The sequence below is a fragment of the Peromyscus leucopus genome, chromosome 22, assembly GCF_004664715.2.
Source record: "Peromyscus leucopus breed LL Stock chromosome 22, UCI_PerLeu_2.1, whole genome shotgun sequence".
NCBI lineage: Eukaryota > Metazoa > Chordata > Mammalia > Rodentia > Cricetidae > Peromyscus > Peromyscus leucopus.
Window position 1 is genome coordinate 26794898 of NC_051081.1, and position 15861 is coordinate 26810758.

Sequence of the window (15861 nt, forward strand, 5' to 3'; positions counted from 1 at the left end):
ATTTAGAAGTCTGAATTTTGTAAGAGACCTGTGTTTTTAGGTAATGATTATTTATCTGCAAATTTACTTTTCTGTTTTTGAGCTTTAAAATTAACCAGGATATTTGAGTACAAGGTTCACCTTTTAGATATTAAAAGAGTCGTTAATAACAGCATTAAGCTAGAACACTTTTAAAAGTTTTTATAGCATGCTTACAACAGTAGAAAGCTATGGGATGTTGATCCAGGGCTGTTTTCCTACAGTTCCCAGAGTGTGGATTCTTTGGCATGTATGATAAAATTCTTCTCTTTCGCCACGACATGAACTCGGAAAACATTTTGCAGCTGATTACCTCAGCCGATGAAATCCATGAAGGAGATCTTGTAGAAGTTGTCCTGTCCGGTAAGCAGGTGGCTCCTTTACCCCCCTTTTGCTTTTCTCCCCTAAGAAGTATTTACTATGCCAGTTCTCTGTTCTGCCGCACTTGGCCTTGGTCCTGTATAATTGCCTGCTTCTTTAATGTGTGGTCATGGTTTCTGCATGCCTTTCACTTTCAGGAAGGTTCTATCACTATGAGAAAATAGGAGCACAAACTCAATTACTGAAGTGTTTTGAAGCTAAGGGAATTACCAGTTCAACTGAAAAGAAATTCTCTTTCTGTGGGTCGGAAAAAAATAAAACTAAGGTTCAAGGTGTCTCCCTTTTCCATTTCTGTTAAAAGCATAGATGAAGAGACCTGGGGGTCCAAAAAGAGAATCTGGATGAAGGAGAAAACATAAAGACCTGGAAGAGAAAGCGACAGCGTTGGTTCTTGTGTGACTGCAAATGTCTCTTCCCTCCTGGTCCCAGTGGACGTTTCCACTTCTCTTCCTGCCCGACCTCTTCTCGCCACTCCCCTTCCCTAACTCCCACCGTTCCAATCTCACCCAGCCAGTGGACAGGGCGAGGGGAGGAGAGTGCCGATCAGAGGGAGAAAGGCAGTGAGTGGCCAGCCACCCTCACACGCTCGCCCCTCAGCCCCATCCCGAGATCTTCTCTGACCATCGCCTTTCCTTATTGTCCTGACTCTCCCATCTACCTAGTCCCCCGGCACTGACCTTGACCTCACACCACAGCCCCGCCTGTCTGCCTCCTCACTCACAAGGGGTTGTGTGTGTGTGTGTGTGTGTGTGTGTGTGTGTGCTCTCTCTCTTTCTTTTCTTCTCTTTTCTTTTTTTTTTTTTTTTTTTTTTTTTTTTTTTTTTTTTTTTTTTTCTTTTTGGTTTTTCGAGACAGGGTTTCTCTGTGTAGCTTTGCACCTTTCCAGGAACTCACTTGGTAGACCAGGCTGGCCTCAAACTCATAGAGATCCGCCTGCCTCTGCCTCCCGAGTGCTGGGATTAAAGGCGTTGGTCTCCTTTAAGGTCGTGGTCACATTCCTTCCCTCTTGGCTCTGGACCTTTCGTCAAACCCCAGGGACATCACTAGTGACTGACTTTCAGGTGGAAGTCAAAGAAATGTGTTTGTATCTACTACTCCATTGCTCATGGAGGAGAAAGGAGTCCTGGCAACCGGTTTGAACTCAGTGTCTATTCTCACAGAGACGTTGTGTCATTGAGGCTATGTTCCACAGTACTTTGATTTTTACCTTTTGCTTCATTGTTATATTCTTTTCGGTATATCCTAAGCTACACCGTTTTTAATGGGCTAAAGAAGATGTAAGAGCTATTTGCCATCTTGTCATTATGAGACAATGTCTTTGTTATATCTACCCTACAGACTTCCAACTTGGCTTATTTGGAGCTTAACTCATTTAAAGCTGTTGGACTTCTAAAAGTACTGCTTAAAATTCACAGTATTGGGCCAGAAGGATGGCCCAGCAGATAAAGGCCTCTGCCACCAAATCTTACAGCCTGATGTTGACCCTGGGACACACATGGTAGGAGGAAAGAACTCGTGCCTATAAGTTGTCCTCTGAACTCCACACGAGCGAGCCATGGCACATGCTCCTCCCCCAACACACATAATAAATAAATGTAGTAAAATATTCTAGATCACGGGGTTTTTTTGTTTTTTGTTGGTTTTTTTTTTTTTTTTTTGTATTTTTGGGTTTTTTTGGGGGGGGTTGTTTTTGTTTTTGTTTTGAGACAGGGTTTCTCTGTGTAGTTTTGGTGGTGTCCTGGATCTGGCTCTGCAGACCAGGCTGGCCTCGAACTCACAGAGATCCGCCTGCCTCTGCCTCCCAAGTGTTGGGCTTAAAGGTGTGCGCCACCACCGCCCAGCTTCTAGATCGAAGTTTTAAATGCTAAAAATAATTTATTTTGTGATCAGATGAAACTTTCAGAGTCACCCTGTGTTTCGATATAAATAGATATGGTAACCATTTCTAACATCTTTGCAATTATAAAATCTAACACTTTGTTTTTGTTCATATTTCTTTCAAAAAAGCCTTGGCCACAGTAGAAGACTTCCAGATTCGCCCTCATACTCTCTATGTACATTCTTATAAAGCACCTACTTTTTGTGATTATTGTGGTGAAATGCTCTGGGGATTGGTACGTCAAGGATTAAAATGTGAAGGTAAGTGCTTTTAGATTTGCGTATTAATTTGAAAGAGGATTTTACATTCCCATTTTTGAGTTACCGGTGGAAAGACTAAGATCATAGGTGGTAAGGATTTAGAACTGCAGAGCTGAGAACTCTGGTCTTTGCTCTGCCTCCACCTACTGGTTCCTTCGCACAGCTGACTTGCTAGACCTCTGTGAAAGTCGTCTACTCCGCCAGAGTCATAAATGGTTAAAGAAAGGAATGTGCATAAAGTATGTGACACAAAACAGTGTCTTACTAACTATTGGCCGCTTATGATTACAGGTCTTTATTCTAGTTTTTTCTGCACAGTGGTAAGATTGTCAAACTGTTGTGAGATGGAATTGCTGGGGAGTAGACCACAGGTGCTTAAGTCTGACTGAGAAACAGTCTTCTACTGTGGAGCGTCAGTTAACTCTTTTGTAAAGTAATGGCAAGCAAATACTTTATTTAGATCTTGCAGACTGTGTGTTCTCTATTGTGACTTACCTCTGCTGTTGTAATATAAAACTAACCTTGGGAACCGGAGAGATGGCTCATCACCTGAGAACACTTGCTGCTCTTTCAGAGGACCTGGGTTCAATTCCAAGCACCCACATAGTGTGCCTCACAGTCCTATGTAACTCCAGTTCCAGAGGATCTGGTGCCCAAGGGCACCAGGCACGTATGTGGTGCATACATACACGTGAAGACAAAACATTCATACACAAAAAAAATGTTTTAAATTGTTAAAAACTCAGCAGTTCACCATAGATAATATGTAAATAAACAGAGACTGTGTTCCTACAAAACATTTACAGACTAGGGGAGATGTCTTGGTTGGTAAGGAGCTTGCCACACAGGCATGAGGGCCTGAGTTCAGCCTGCAGGACTGAAGGACAAAAAAGGTGAGTGTGGACAAAAAAGGTGACGACGTATGTTTGGGAAGTTTGGAGACAAGAGAACCCCTAGGGTTTTCTTACAGTTCCAGGTCCCAGTGAGAGACCTGCCCCCAAAACAGGGTGGATAAGGAATGATAGCTGAGATCCGTCTCTGGTCTCCACACTCAGACACACATACCTGTGCACACATTTCGTGTTATGTAACTATATATATTATAATATACTGTTACTCTATGTTATTATGTACTATTATTTTATATTCATGAACACTGAGGTTTGAGTTCCATATACTGTCTCATCATTGAAGGTTTGTTGCACACAGGCCATGGTTTGCCACTGGATAGTGCCTGAAGCCAGAAGCTCTTGAACTTTTGCCAAGTATCATGAAACATACTTTGCTAGGCTCCACCCCCAGAGTTTCTGATTCTATAGATTTGAGGATGAGTCTAGTCATTTATATTTCACATACATTTCCAGGTGTCTTAGCTATCATAAGTCAAAATTCACTGCTCTAATTGATTTAACTTTTTCTGAATTAACCTTTCAACACATTCACCATTCTTGAATTTGTCACCTTCCACATAGTCTGTCACCTAAGTTCTTAATTAAGGTTGGTATTGTCGCCAGAGAAAATAAATTAAAAAGAAGTACTGGTTTTTATGTGTCACATTTCAAATAGTTACATTTTAAATTTTTCTTTTTTTACTCTTAATATCTATTTAGGCTGTGGATTAAATTATCATAAACGATGTGCCTTCAAGATTCCAAATAACTGCAGCGGAGTAAGGAAGAGACGTCTGTCCAATGTATCTCTGCCGGGACCCGGCCTCTCAGTTCCAAGACCCCTGCAGCCTGAATGTGTGCCCCTCCTCAGTGAAGAGGTCTGTATTCTCAGGTCAGGGAAGGACTCTCACTAGTTAGTCCTGGTGATTTTCCGACACATAGGACCTCCTAAGACAGGTGATGGAGACTGTAGTGATGTTGCTACACTTCAGGCACTTGAAATGGAATAGTGATGACTGGGCCTGCCAGTAGCAGTAGACTGTATTCTGTGCCCCCCCGTGGGATGGCATTATCAGTTAGACCACTGTGTGAGCCTCCTTTTCATTATCCTGGCACCAGTCTCCACACTTCACTCCATCTTACATGTAACCAGCCCTCAGGTCGGGTTTCCTAATAGACAACTCTGATTATGTTTCTCTCCACTAGGTAACGGGGTGTGTGTGTGTGTGTGTGTGTGTGTGTGTGTGTTTAAATGACCAGATTTGTAAGACTGGGAAGCAGGAGAAACTAACAGCTACTTAGAAACTGGAAGCCTCAGATCAGGAGGGACTGCTGAGTCGAAGGCCACTGGAGAGTTGCTGGTCCGAGTCTGCTGCCTTCAGAGGTTGATGCCTCTGAGTCTACCAAACGCAGTGATGGCAGGCGGAGTCAACTCTCCGCTGACTGGCGTAGTCTATGAGGTGTGCATTGCTTCTGCTTTTTCCTGCATCTGGATCCCCGGCCTCTTCAGGGACACCACCCACACTGATAGGATGTCTCTCCCCCTCGGGTATTTCCAGTCAGTTTGCTGACCCACATGGCAGTGGACTGAAGAAAGCACTTACCTAGACCTGTGATGTAGCTTGTCTTCTGAATGCCATCACACTTTTGAAACCTTCCTGTTTGTGAGTCTAACATTCTACCTAGTGTTTGTGTACTAGATTGTAGAAAATGAAGAATAAGTTCCCGAAACTAAATAAACAGATAATAAAAGCCAAGATGTAAAGCTTCACTGAACAAGGAATTAAGCTTGGAAACAGGCATATTGGGAACAAAGCCTTTAAGTGTAACCCTGAGATTGCCTTTGTCTGCACGTACAAGGCTATTTCCAACATGATCGTAGAAGACAGTGTAAAGAGGTTCAGGAGGTCAGAGTTCTGTCTTTATGTGCCTCCCTTTACTTTGCACAGTACTTGGTACCTAATAGATACAAGTGAATGAAGGAACTTGTTGCTTTTCAAAATGTGAGATATACCGCTAGATCTATTACCTGCATGACTCTGGAGACACAGACTAGTTCGATGACTTTCCAAAGTCATAGGACACATGAATAGGAAAACTCAAATTAAGTTCAGATCTCATTAGTTACTTTCCCCCTTTCGAGGATAAATACAGTAGTTGAATGAAGATTTGTGTGCTTGGTAGTCCTTGAAGCAGCTTACATCTGTCAATCGTAATCTTGTCATTGGTTGTTTCTATGCCCTGTCGTTCATATATCGGTACTATCAGGACTTCTGGTCCAGTGCAAGGCTTCAGGCTATTGTCGGTTTAACAAAATCTTTACAAACAGAGATACCAGCGTAGAAATGTATGTAGCCCTCCTGTAAAAACCTCTCAGGTTTCTATATGGCTTAGCCACAAGAGGAGGCTTTTGAGGTAGAGAAAGGTAATCCCAGCACTGGAGCAAGGATCATGGGTTCTAGGCCAGTCAGACCCGCCACCACCACAACAGCGAACACGTGTAATAAAATGAAGTAGGAGAGGAGTGCTGGGGCATAGAGACTGAGAATGAGAAGCCGTGTATAGCCATATGTGAGGCCCTGGGAGGAAATTGATAGTAGAAAGTCAGTATGCCTACACACTGAACCACCCAGGGAAGCTGTCTGGTACAGAGAAGTATATTGCTTTAAAAGCCTCACAAACGATGCTGATGGCAGCTACCCACAGTGGATTGTTAGGAGCCTAGGGGAGAGCGGCAGGGCAGAGGAAAAGGAGAAGTACGGCCATTCTGTAGTATTCACGGGGCATTGGTTCCAGGACATTGGTTCAGTGGACAGTGAAAGCCATTTGTGTTCAGCTCCTTTATAGACATCGACACAGTATTTGCATATGACCTATATACATCCTCTTGTACATTTTAAATCAGCACTAGATGATGATGATGGTGATGGTGATACCCAATATACTGAAAAATACAATTATTTTCCCAAGTATGAGGGTCATCTGGCGATAACATTTGTGCTCTGTTGATACTAGTTCCGATCCTAGCTGATCTGGCTCATGAGGCAGGTATCCCTTCTTCCTTCACCACACGTGTCCTTCCTGAAACTTCTCTGATAGAGGAAGACGAACCTCTGTGGGTGGAGAATGTAGGAAGAGGAGCAGTTAGGAGGTGAAAGCAGCCCTGAAGCTGACCCAAGGGTGGTAAAGAGCCTCTCCAGCCCCCGTGTGCCAGCTTTGGAGCTCAGAGCCCTACCCTTACTCATAAAACCCTCATTACAATCTCAGAGGCATGCTGTCATCCCAGTTTTCTTAGGGAAAGTGAGGAATACGTTTCTAAAAATAAATAAAAGCCAAGATACGAAGCCTTGCTGAATAAGGAAATAAGCTTGGAAACAGGCATGTTGAGAGCAAAGCCTTTAAGTCTAACCCTGAGATTGCCTTTGTCTGCAGCACAAGGCTATTTCTATCATGGTCAGAGAAGACAGTATAAAGAGGTGAAAGAACAGGATTTTCATTGAATTTGGTTAAGGTAAGAGCAGTAAGATCTGAGATCCACAACTCAGACTGGCTATTTGAAGGTGAAACTCCTAGTACATTGCTGAGGAACCAGACCAGAATAGAGTGACACTAGAAAGACAAGGTCAGGTCTGAGCAAGTGCACAAAAACGGAGGTCCGTCTCTTCCCGAATCTCCAGTGCTAATTAAGTGTGTGTAATGGTTTTAAAATTGCTTTTATTCCTTTATCATTATATATGCTATATATAATATGCATATTACATGATATTGTTTAATTTTAATAATTATATGATATTATGCTTTATTTCCTTTTATTATATAATAATATAATAAATATTATATATAGCATATATATAATAATAAAAGGAAAAAAGCATTTTCAAAACCATTAACCCACCAATTATATATATAAAATGATAATTTGCAATGATGTTACAAAGTTTTTGTGAGGGATTAACTTTGACAAATATTAGCGTACAGTTAAGCTGTGGAAATAAATTGCTTTTAGAAATTTTCCAGCTCCACATGAATGGGGAAAGTACAATTAACTTGCAAACAGAGAACTTTAAAAGCAGGCCAGCACTTTCACTCGGTCCTCGGTGTGGTGTTCTCAGTCGTCCGGTTTTCAGCCAGTTCTCTTGCTAAGTCTCCAGACATCCTCCTCCCTTCAGTTGTCATTAAGTCTGCCATGCCTTTCCTGCCATCCTCACCGACAGAGGCAGTCACTGTGACCGATGGCATCACATTGTGAGTCAGCAGACTGACGTCGGAAGAAAAAGGTTTATTTCTAGAGTTCAGTGCAGGAGACCTACCCACATCTGAGTCCAGTTCGATATTTCGATGAGATAGAATTTAAGTAACCCCATGTAGTGACAGGTGACTGCGACAGCCCCACACCCAGAATTGTGCCTGGTGTGTGTGCCCTGTACTACGTCCCTAATGCCCTGATTCCAGCTGGACCTGGACAGAGGCACTAACTGGCCATTGGCATATGAAAAGACCTGCTGGGGAAAGCTCTTCTTTACGGGCGTGCCTTATGGTTTGATGACAATAGCTAAATCAGTCTTGCTATGTCTTGTATGATTTGAACTTGAGACAAACCGAAAGTAGTAGGTGAAGGAGCAGGAGGTGCAGAGTGGACTGACAGTCTGCTATTTGAACATTGCTGGGTGGGGAGCATCAGAACAAGCTCGAACACCGTTCCGACGGTGGAGATAAGGACTTCAGTGTGATCTTTCCAGTCCTGTGCAAGGGGGTATTCAGCCTGTGTGCCTACAAACGGGATTATGTTTAGATCATTTTGTGTTTCGAATAGATAACATAGCACTTAGCATATACTAATCAGTGGGTGTGTATTCAGTGAACAGAATGAGCGGTGCTGAACTGGAATATAATTTAGTTTGATTATTCCCTTTGTTTAGAGAGAGCCGTGGTTACAAAAATCTACTTATCTCTTAAGCTCCATAAACATTTTTAATTGTTCTTTAATTTTTTAGTTTCATTTGGAGGAGAAAAAAAAAACTCTAAAAAACTGGAAAATATTTGCAGTATCAAGGAATGGCTTAAAAAAATCTAATTACATCACCAACGCTGTTTAGTTTGTTTTTTGCCTGCCATCATTTAGTTCAAATTCCTACAAACATATTCTAGTATCATTGGGAAATTTTGAAGCTAAATTTTGTTTGAGGCTGTTTCCAGTAATACAGTGTGAGCAGGGACCAGGATTCCTCAGTTCATTATTTCCTGGGATTAACTGCTTGGTCAGCTTTGAGTGGGTATTAACATCTGTTACAAATTCCTTGTCATGTTTTGGTTTTTATTGTAAAATGCTAAATGTGCCTGGCAAAGACTGATTGTGTGTGCATGTGTGTCTGTGTGTGTGTGTGTCTATCTGTCTGTCTGTCTGTCTGTGTGAGGGATTGGGGGATGGAAACGATAGAAAGCTGTCGGGCTGGCTGAGGAATCTGCTGTTGGTGGTGGTAGAAAGAGCTCCATTGTAAAAGAAGCTATAGGAAGTACCACTGGCAGTCCCTGCCTCAACAGCAGAGTCAGTCAGTGGGTCCCAAGGAGAACAAACGGTAGGCCACGTCACGCGGTGGAGTCTGTCGGTGGAGTCTGTCGGAGCTTCCCTAGGAGTGGGAGGGCGAGACCCCGGCGTCATCATCGGTGCTCTGGACTCCTTATTTATGGGGCCCTGGGTCCTCCCCGTGCTCAGCCCTGTAATCCCATCTTCTCAACACCTGCTGCGAGTTTTGTCAAGGACCTCTCTCTTCTTCAAGGGTGTGTTTTGTGGCAGGCACTCTGACAATGTAGAGAAATCAACCAAATGACGGAACTGTCACGGGCCCTGCCCCCGTTAGCAAATGAGTAGTTCCCTGCGGGAGTCTGGAGCCAGCCTTGCCGCCGTCTCAACCCTATTCTTTTCAATGGAGCTAGAAACTGAAATCTGCTGGTTTCTCTACTCTTAGCCTGATCCAGATAAAGTCATTTCCACACTTGGTTCGTGTCTTAAGAATGACTCAGAATCTTCAGAGGTCTGCACTTTTCCTTGTGCAAATGTTGATAATTAAGTCCAGAGAAAACTGCCGAGGTCCCCATCTTTTAAATGTTGACTTTAGTGTTCCCAATAAATAAACTCATGCTTAAGCTTCGCTCCCAACACTTTGTCTTTAATAACTTACACTGATAGAAATGACTTGTTTTAGCCACATACTCACCAAGAACCAAGTAAGAGAATTCCGTCGTGGAGTGGTCGCCCGATCTGGATGGAAAAAATGGTGATGTGCAGAGTCAAAGTTCCACACACGTTTGCTGTCCACTCTTACGGCCGGCCGACAATATGTCAGTACTGCAAGCGGCTACTGAAAGGCCTCTTTCGCCAAGGGATGCAGTGTAAAGGTAGGACTGGTTACACTCTCGGTACAACTCGTGTGTTTTTTATAATAGATACAAGTGTAAAATATCTAAGTTGCAGAAACTTTTACTGTCTAAATTGTTCTTTATAGTTAGCTTAAGAAAGCAAAACTACACAGACACACACACACCCATCACATGAGTACCAAATTACTTTTATCTCCAGTATTTTATATTGTTAGAAAATAAACCATCAGCCAGGAGGCGGTGGCGCACGCCTTTAATCCCAGCACTCGGGAGGCAGAGGCAGGCGGATCCCTGCAAGTTCGAGGCCAGCCTGGGCTACCAAGTGAGATCCAGGACAGGCTCCAAAACTACACAGAGAAACCCTGTCTCAAAAAAACAAAAAGAAAAAAACCATCAAAGCAACTGTATGAGAAACAATGGCGCTCATTCTCATTGAAATAAGCATAAGATCACGTGGCTGGTGAGGAGGAAATCTGTGCATGCCAGTAGATTCTTCAAGAAGTAAGAGGAGGAGAGATGGAGCTGCCGGCACGTTTGCATCCTACAAAGGCATTAGCTTCATTACACAGACAAAGAAACCCACCCCTGTCGGGTCGAAAAACTAGTAAATGCTGTCAGGAGTTGAGACCAGACTGTCTTCCAAGACTTGAGTTCCTAGAGGGAGGAAGACACTATCTTGGAGTGATTTCGAGGAAGTGTAATCATATCTCATCTTACCTGTTTAAATGATGAGCTGAATATTTTTATTTTAGATTGCAAATTCAACTGCCATAAGCGCTGCGCATCCAAAGTCCCAAGAGACTGCCTCGGCGAGGTGACATTCAACGGAGGTAAAATTCTCTATCTTTCATAGCCTTTGTAAAAGATAGAAAAGGTCATGACTCTGTATTGTCTGGGTAAGGATGGCTGCAGATTTCATTTTACTGGCTTTGTTCAAGGTTTTCTTCTGACGTATAAACTGAGCAGAGGCCGGACGCTACTCAGCAGTAGTTACTGCCTTCCCATCTTTCTCTTAGCCACCCTGCTACCCTGTGGCCTCCAGCATCCAGTGGTGCGGCATAATGACTTCCATTTTAAAATGTTGTCTTTATTCTTTATTTGTTGACTTTTAAATGTAAGAACAACCCTCTGAGGTAACCCTAATCAATATCGAAAACACAAATACATTAACTAATTTGCCTAAGAAGTAGGGCTAAGAAATGCAGAGCTAGAATTTGAACCTATATCTGGCTCTTTGGTCTTTCTCTCATGTAATCTATGACTCTCTTCCTGATTTTGGAAGGGAGAGATAGAGAGTACATGCTTTAGGCTTCTAATATAATTTCCCTTTAACGATTTGTACAAGAGATAACAGTAAATGTAAGAAAACTTCTAGGAATAGGCTAAGGATTGAAAATCCAACTCCTTGAGAATCTAATTAACATTTTCTGCATATTTTTCTTGGCTGTCAGTTGTCTTGAGTCTGTTTAGGCTGGTATTAAATACCATAGATGGGATAGTTTATATGCAAGAGAAATTAATTTCCCCATAGTTCTGAAGGCTGAGAAGTCCAGGGAGCCAGCAGTTTCTGAGTTTGATGAGAATCTTACCTCCTGGTTCATGGAAGATACCATTTAGCTCCATTTTACATGCTGGAATGTTCGAATAAGCTCTTTGGGGCACTAATGCAAATCGTAGCAGATCCTTCACAACGGATCACCTCCCAAAGGTCCACTTCTGATACCCTTACCTTAGAAGGTAGATTTGATACACAGGTTTTGGGTAAACCTATCAGTTGCACCACAGCTAGTTGACATCATTAGTAGAGTATAGTTGGTTTATTCCATACCTGAAGTCTTGTCCAGCTTTAGAGTTTACACATTTTTTTTGCCTTCCTACCTTTTGATAAATGGATATGAAATGCCATATATTCGTTTTAATCTGCATTTCTCTGGTTCCTTATGAGTTTGAACATCTTTCAAGTGTTTTCCTGGTTCTTTATGCCCCCCCCCCCCGCCCCACACTGCACTACCTGTTCAAATGCTTTATTTTTGTGATAATTTGGCAGACTAACCCTTTTTTCATTTACAGATGGCATAATGACTTGCTGGGATATTTTTTAGCAGCTTTGCTGAGATCTAGTTTGTTTGTTTTATAGTTACCCGTTTGATATATTCACAGGGTTGTGTGGCCATCACTATAGGAATTTTCATTTCCCTCCAAAATTCATAGTCCTGCCCTATCCTTCCCTCTCCAGTAGCCTCTGGCAGCCAGTGGACGACCGCTGTCTGCTTTCATGTTTGTCTAGTTTAGATAGACAGACTGTGTAGAAATACAGTGAGACAATAAATAAGTAGGCTAGTGGCGGTTTCCTTTTACTTAGCGTAAGGTTTTCAGAGTTCATACATATTGTAACTATGCCAGTATTTAGTTCTTCTCATGGACAAATGATACTGCTCCCAGAGAAACGATTGCAGTTTATTTGTGCAATTACCAGTCAGAAGGTGTTTGAGGTGTACCTCCTTTGGGGTTCTTAGGAATACTGTTGCTATGTACACTTTGGTATTACTTCTCTGTGGATGCACATTTCACTTGGGCAGATACCTGGTATAGTAGGTGGTTGAGGGACTTGGTAGCTATGTTTAACATTTTGAAGAGCTGCCAGCCTTCCAAAGCCACTGTACAGGCTTACATCCCATCAGCATTTAAATAAATGTTTTGTCTTTTATTATTGAATTGTAGGATTTCTTTACATATTCTGAAATGCAACTCTCTTATCTGACTTTTTTACATATGCTTTCTAGAATTTGTAAAACCCTGCATTTGATCCCCAGCGCACGCGCGCGCACACACACACACACACACACACACACACACACACAGAGTAAGAAACAATCACCTTGAATCACCTCACCTTGAATCTTCAGGATATTCTTCTCAAGTTTTAAAACTTTTTTTCCTGCCGGGCGTAGTGGCGCACGCCTTTAATCCCAGCACTCGGGAGCAGAGCCAGGCGGATCTCTGTGAGTTCGAGGCCAGCCTGGGCTACCAAGTGAGCTCCAGGAAAGGCGCAAAGCTACACAGAGAAACCCTGTCTCGAAAAAACCAAAAAAAAAAAAAAAAAACTTTTTTTCCTAGTTAGTTTTAAGCCTGATGCAATTAGCTGCATTGATACGTTGTTAATATTAAACTGCAGCTGTTCTTTTGAAACTCTCCTAGAACCTTCCAGTCTGGGAACTGATACAGATATACCTATGGATATTGACAGCAGCGATATGAACAGTGACGGCGGGAGGGGCTTGGATGACTCGGAGAGCCATCCCCACCCGAAGACAAAATGTTCTTCCTGGACCCGACTGATCTTGATGTGGAGCGAGATGAGGAGACTGTGAAGACAATCAGGTAATGCACCGAGCTGCTTGCCGAAGGCAAAGGCAGGTCAGGGTCTCCATTAAGGAAAGGTGGCATTTTTTTTTTTCAATGTAATTTAAAATCTAATTAAATCAGAGCTAGGTCTTTTTTGCATGCACCACAGTATTTCTGAAATAAATTCTGTTACCTTTGCCATCTACTCGAGAGAGAAAGTACAGGAATCTTTACTTTCTTAAAGGGAAAAGGACTTTATTTAATAGAGGCTGGATAAAATAGCTAGCTGTGGAGCCGTTACCACCAGGTGCCAGTGTTAAACCGTTAACTGAAGCAGCGGTGTCTTCACACATGCGGGTCACCAAGTGGTCGAAGGAGCAGTGAAGAGCACATTCCTGAGATGCTTCCAGACACGTGCACCAGATTGCATTCCTGAGATGCTTCCGTACACATGCACCAGATTGCATCTTTCTCCAGAATTTTCCCCGACCTGATTTTACTTGCTACAGTGTTTAATTTTCTTAATACCTATAAGAAATTTCCCTTAACAGTGTTTTTTCTTTAATATGATCTGCTGATTCTAAAATTTGAGCCCTGTAAAGTTGAGTAAACATGTTTTGCCTTATGAATTTATTCTTCTGCCTAGGGCAAGAAAATTCCTCAACAGCAAACCCAAATGAACCCCCCAGGCTCCAGGTCACCTGGTCAGAAGATCCTTCTGCTCCGTCCCTCGTGGCCCCCTCCCCTCCCCACCCTCTCGTGTGTGTCCACGACCTTCCAGAAAAGATCATGACAGACTATTAGTTACAGTATTATAGAAGTTTGATATGTTAACTGTGTATCAGTATAACAGGGCTAATTTAGTTTCCTTTTAAGTCATTGTCTCCTTACAATATTTTGAAAAATATTAGCTCAGTTATCTTTTTAAATTTTTGATGAGGCTTTATGCAGTATGTATGATTCTTTATCAAATAGATATTGAAAATACTGACCATCCATTTTAAATATTTTTTAGTCCATCCACAAGCAATAATATCCCACTGATGAGGGTTGTCCAGTCCATCAAGCACACAAAGAGGAAAAGCAGCACAATGGTGAAGGAAGGGTGGATGGTCCATTACACCAGCAGGGACAACCTGGTCAGTAATCCCATCATTTCAATGCGCTAGTAACACTCGGTCGTGATTGTCGCTCTGTGCACTTGTCAAATTAAGAATGAACTCTCTATTAAGACATACAGACTACAGTAATGTGTAAAAGTTATACTTGAATGATCATCAAGATTCAAAAGGATCACCAGAGTAATGACTCAAAACATGATTATAGCTAAAGATGGAAGAAATTGGGACTGCATTTGAATAGCCGTCTTTAGTCGGGTAGGAAGCAGTTGCTTTTGTGTGTATAAACAGTGTGAATGGACATGGTTCTCTTTGGATCGCTGTACCAAAGAGGAGGAGTCGGAAAGTTTGAGAGCGGAAGGGGAAGGCAGCGTCGTGCAGTAGCTCAGAACACTGGCTTCAGAGCTGGTGCTCACGAGTCTGTCCCGAAGCTGTAAACGTGGTGCGGTGACTACTTCTTCTGTATGCCTCAGCTTCTCCGTCTCTAAGGGCCGCACAGTAGTAATTTCTCAGACATCCAGATGAGCTGATAGATGTGAGAAGAGCTTGGGGCAGTGTTCGGCATGCAGTAAGCGGTCAGTAAATATCAGCGGCCATAGAAACCTGCTGGACATTTTCTCGTAAGTCTTAAGAGTACTAGGAAGTCAGATGGCTGCAGTGTTCAGAGCTCCCGGAGAAGTGGAGGAGGGCAGTTCACGTGGAAATTCACCACTGGTCCAAGGAGAGAGTAAGTGCTGTGGAGTGTCCAGCACAAATGAGACGGCCGGATGGCACCTGCTCTTCTCCCCGGGGCTCAGGACCATGGCAGACGAGAGGCAGAGAGAGTGTAAGAGCCAGAGGTGGGGGGCCAGGGTGAACAGTGTCTTCTGGACCGTGACGGAACTGCTGTGCTCCTGAACTCTGCAGCTGTGACTACCTGCACAAGATCAAGCCGGTCACCATTCCAGGGGGGAGGGCTTCAGTGGGGGGGACTTGATGGTCTTTAAGGTTATGGCTCCCAGTAGGTCAGCCATGCACCACCGATGGCCACACACAGACCAGGATTTATGGGCGGCAGCAGTTGAACTCTAGGTTATTTTTTAAGGAGAGATACAAATTGGGGGGTGGGTATGAGATCTGGAAGAGTGGGGTAAGGATGACCAAAATACATTGTGTGCATCTATAAAGTGCTCAAAGAATAAAAATATTTAAAACCATGTGAAATGTTGAATATATTTAGCTGGCTTCAGTGGTAGCAGCACCGCAGTGAACACTTTCTCATTGTTTATAATCCACGTCCTTTCAACTGGATCTGAATACACACACATTTGAGAGTTCAGTGGAGTGTCTAATGATGGGTAATCAATAAATAGTATCGGGATAACCAAGTGGCCCTTTGGGGGGGGGGGAATGACCATAACATAAATCACACTTCACATGTAACAAAACTAAATGGATCAAAGACAGGAATGGTTTCCAGTTAAACCAGGAGAAGAGACATTGGAAGAGTAGTTTTATAAAGACTCAGCGTTGGGGAGGGGTATCAGTGAACCAGTCTCATGAAAGAAATTCTGTATGGCAACCTGAACAAACAAGACACAGGACAGACTGGA

At 42.8% G+C, this 15861-nt stretch overlaps 1 protein-coding gene across 1 annotated transcript in view; it reads left to right on the forward strand.

Annotated features, from left to right (window-relative positions):
* The first annotated feature begins 221 nt into the window (after positions 1 to 221).
* LOC114695785 (serine/threonine-protein kinase D3) overlaps positions 222 to 15861 on the forward strand; it is a 29780-nt gene continuing 14140 nt past the window's right edge. The window contains 8 exon segments of the mRNA XM_037198032.1: positions 222 to 381; positions 2407 to 2538; positions 4149 to 4306; positions 9632 to 9824; positions 10559 to 10636; positions 13005 to 13094; positions 13097 to 13187; positions 14167 to 14290. Coding sequence (XP_037053927.1) covers positions 267 to 381; positions 2407 to 2538; positions 4149 to 4306; positions 9632 to 9824; positions 10559 to 10636; positions 13005 to 13094; positions 13097 to 13187; positions 14167 to 14290 — 981 coding nt within the window. The 5' untranslated portion in view covers positions 222 to 266.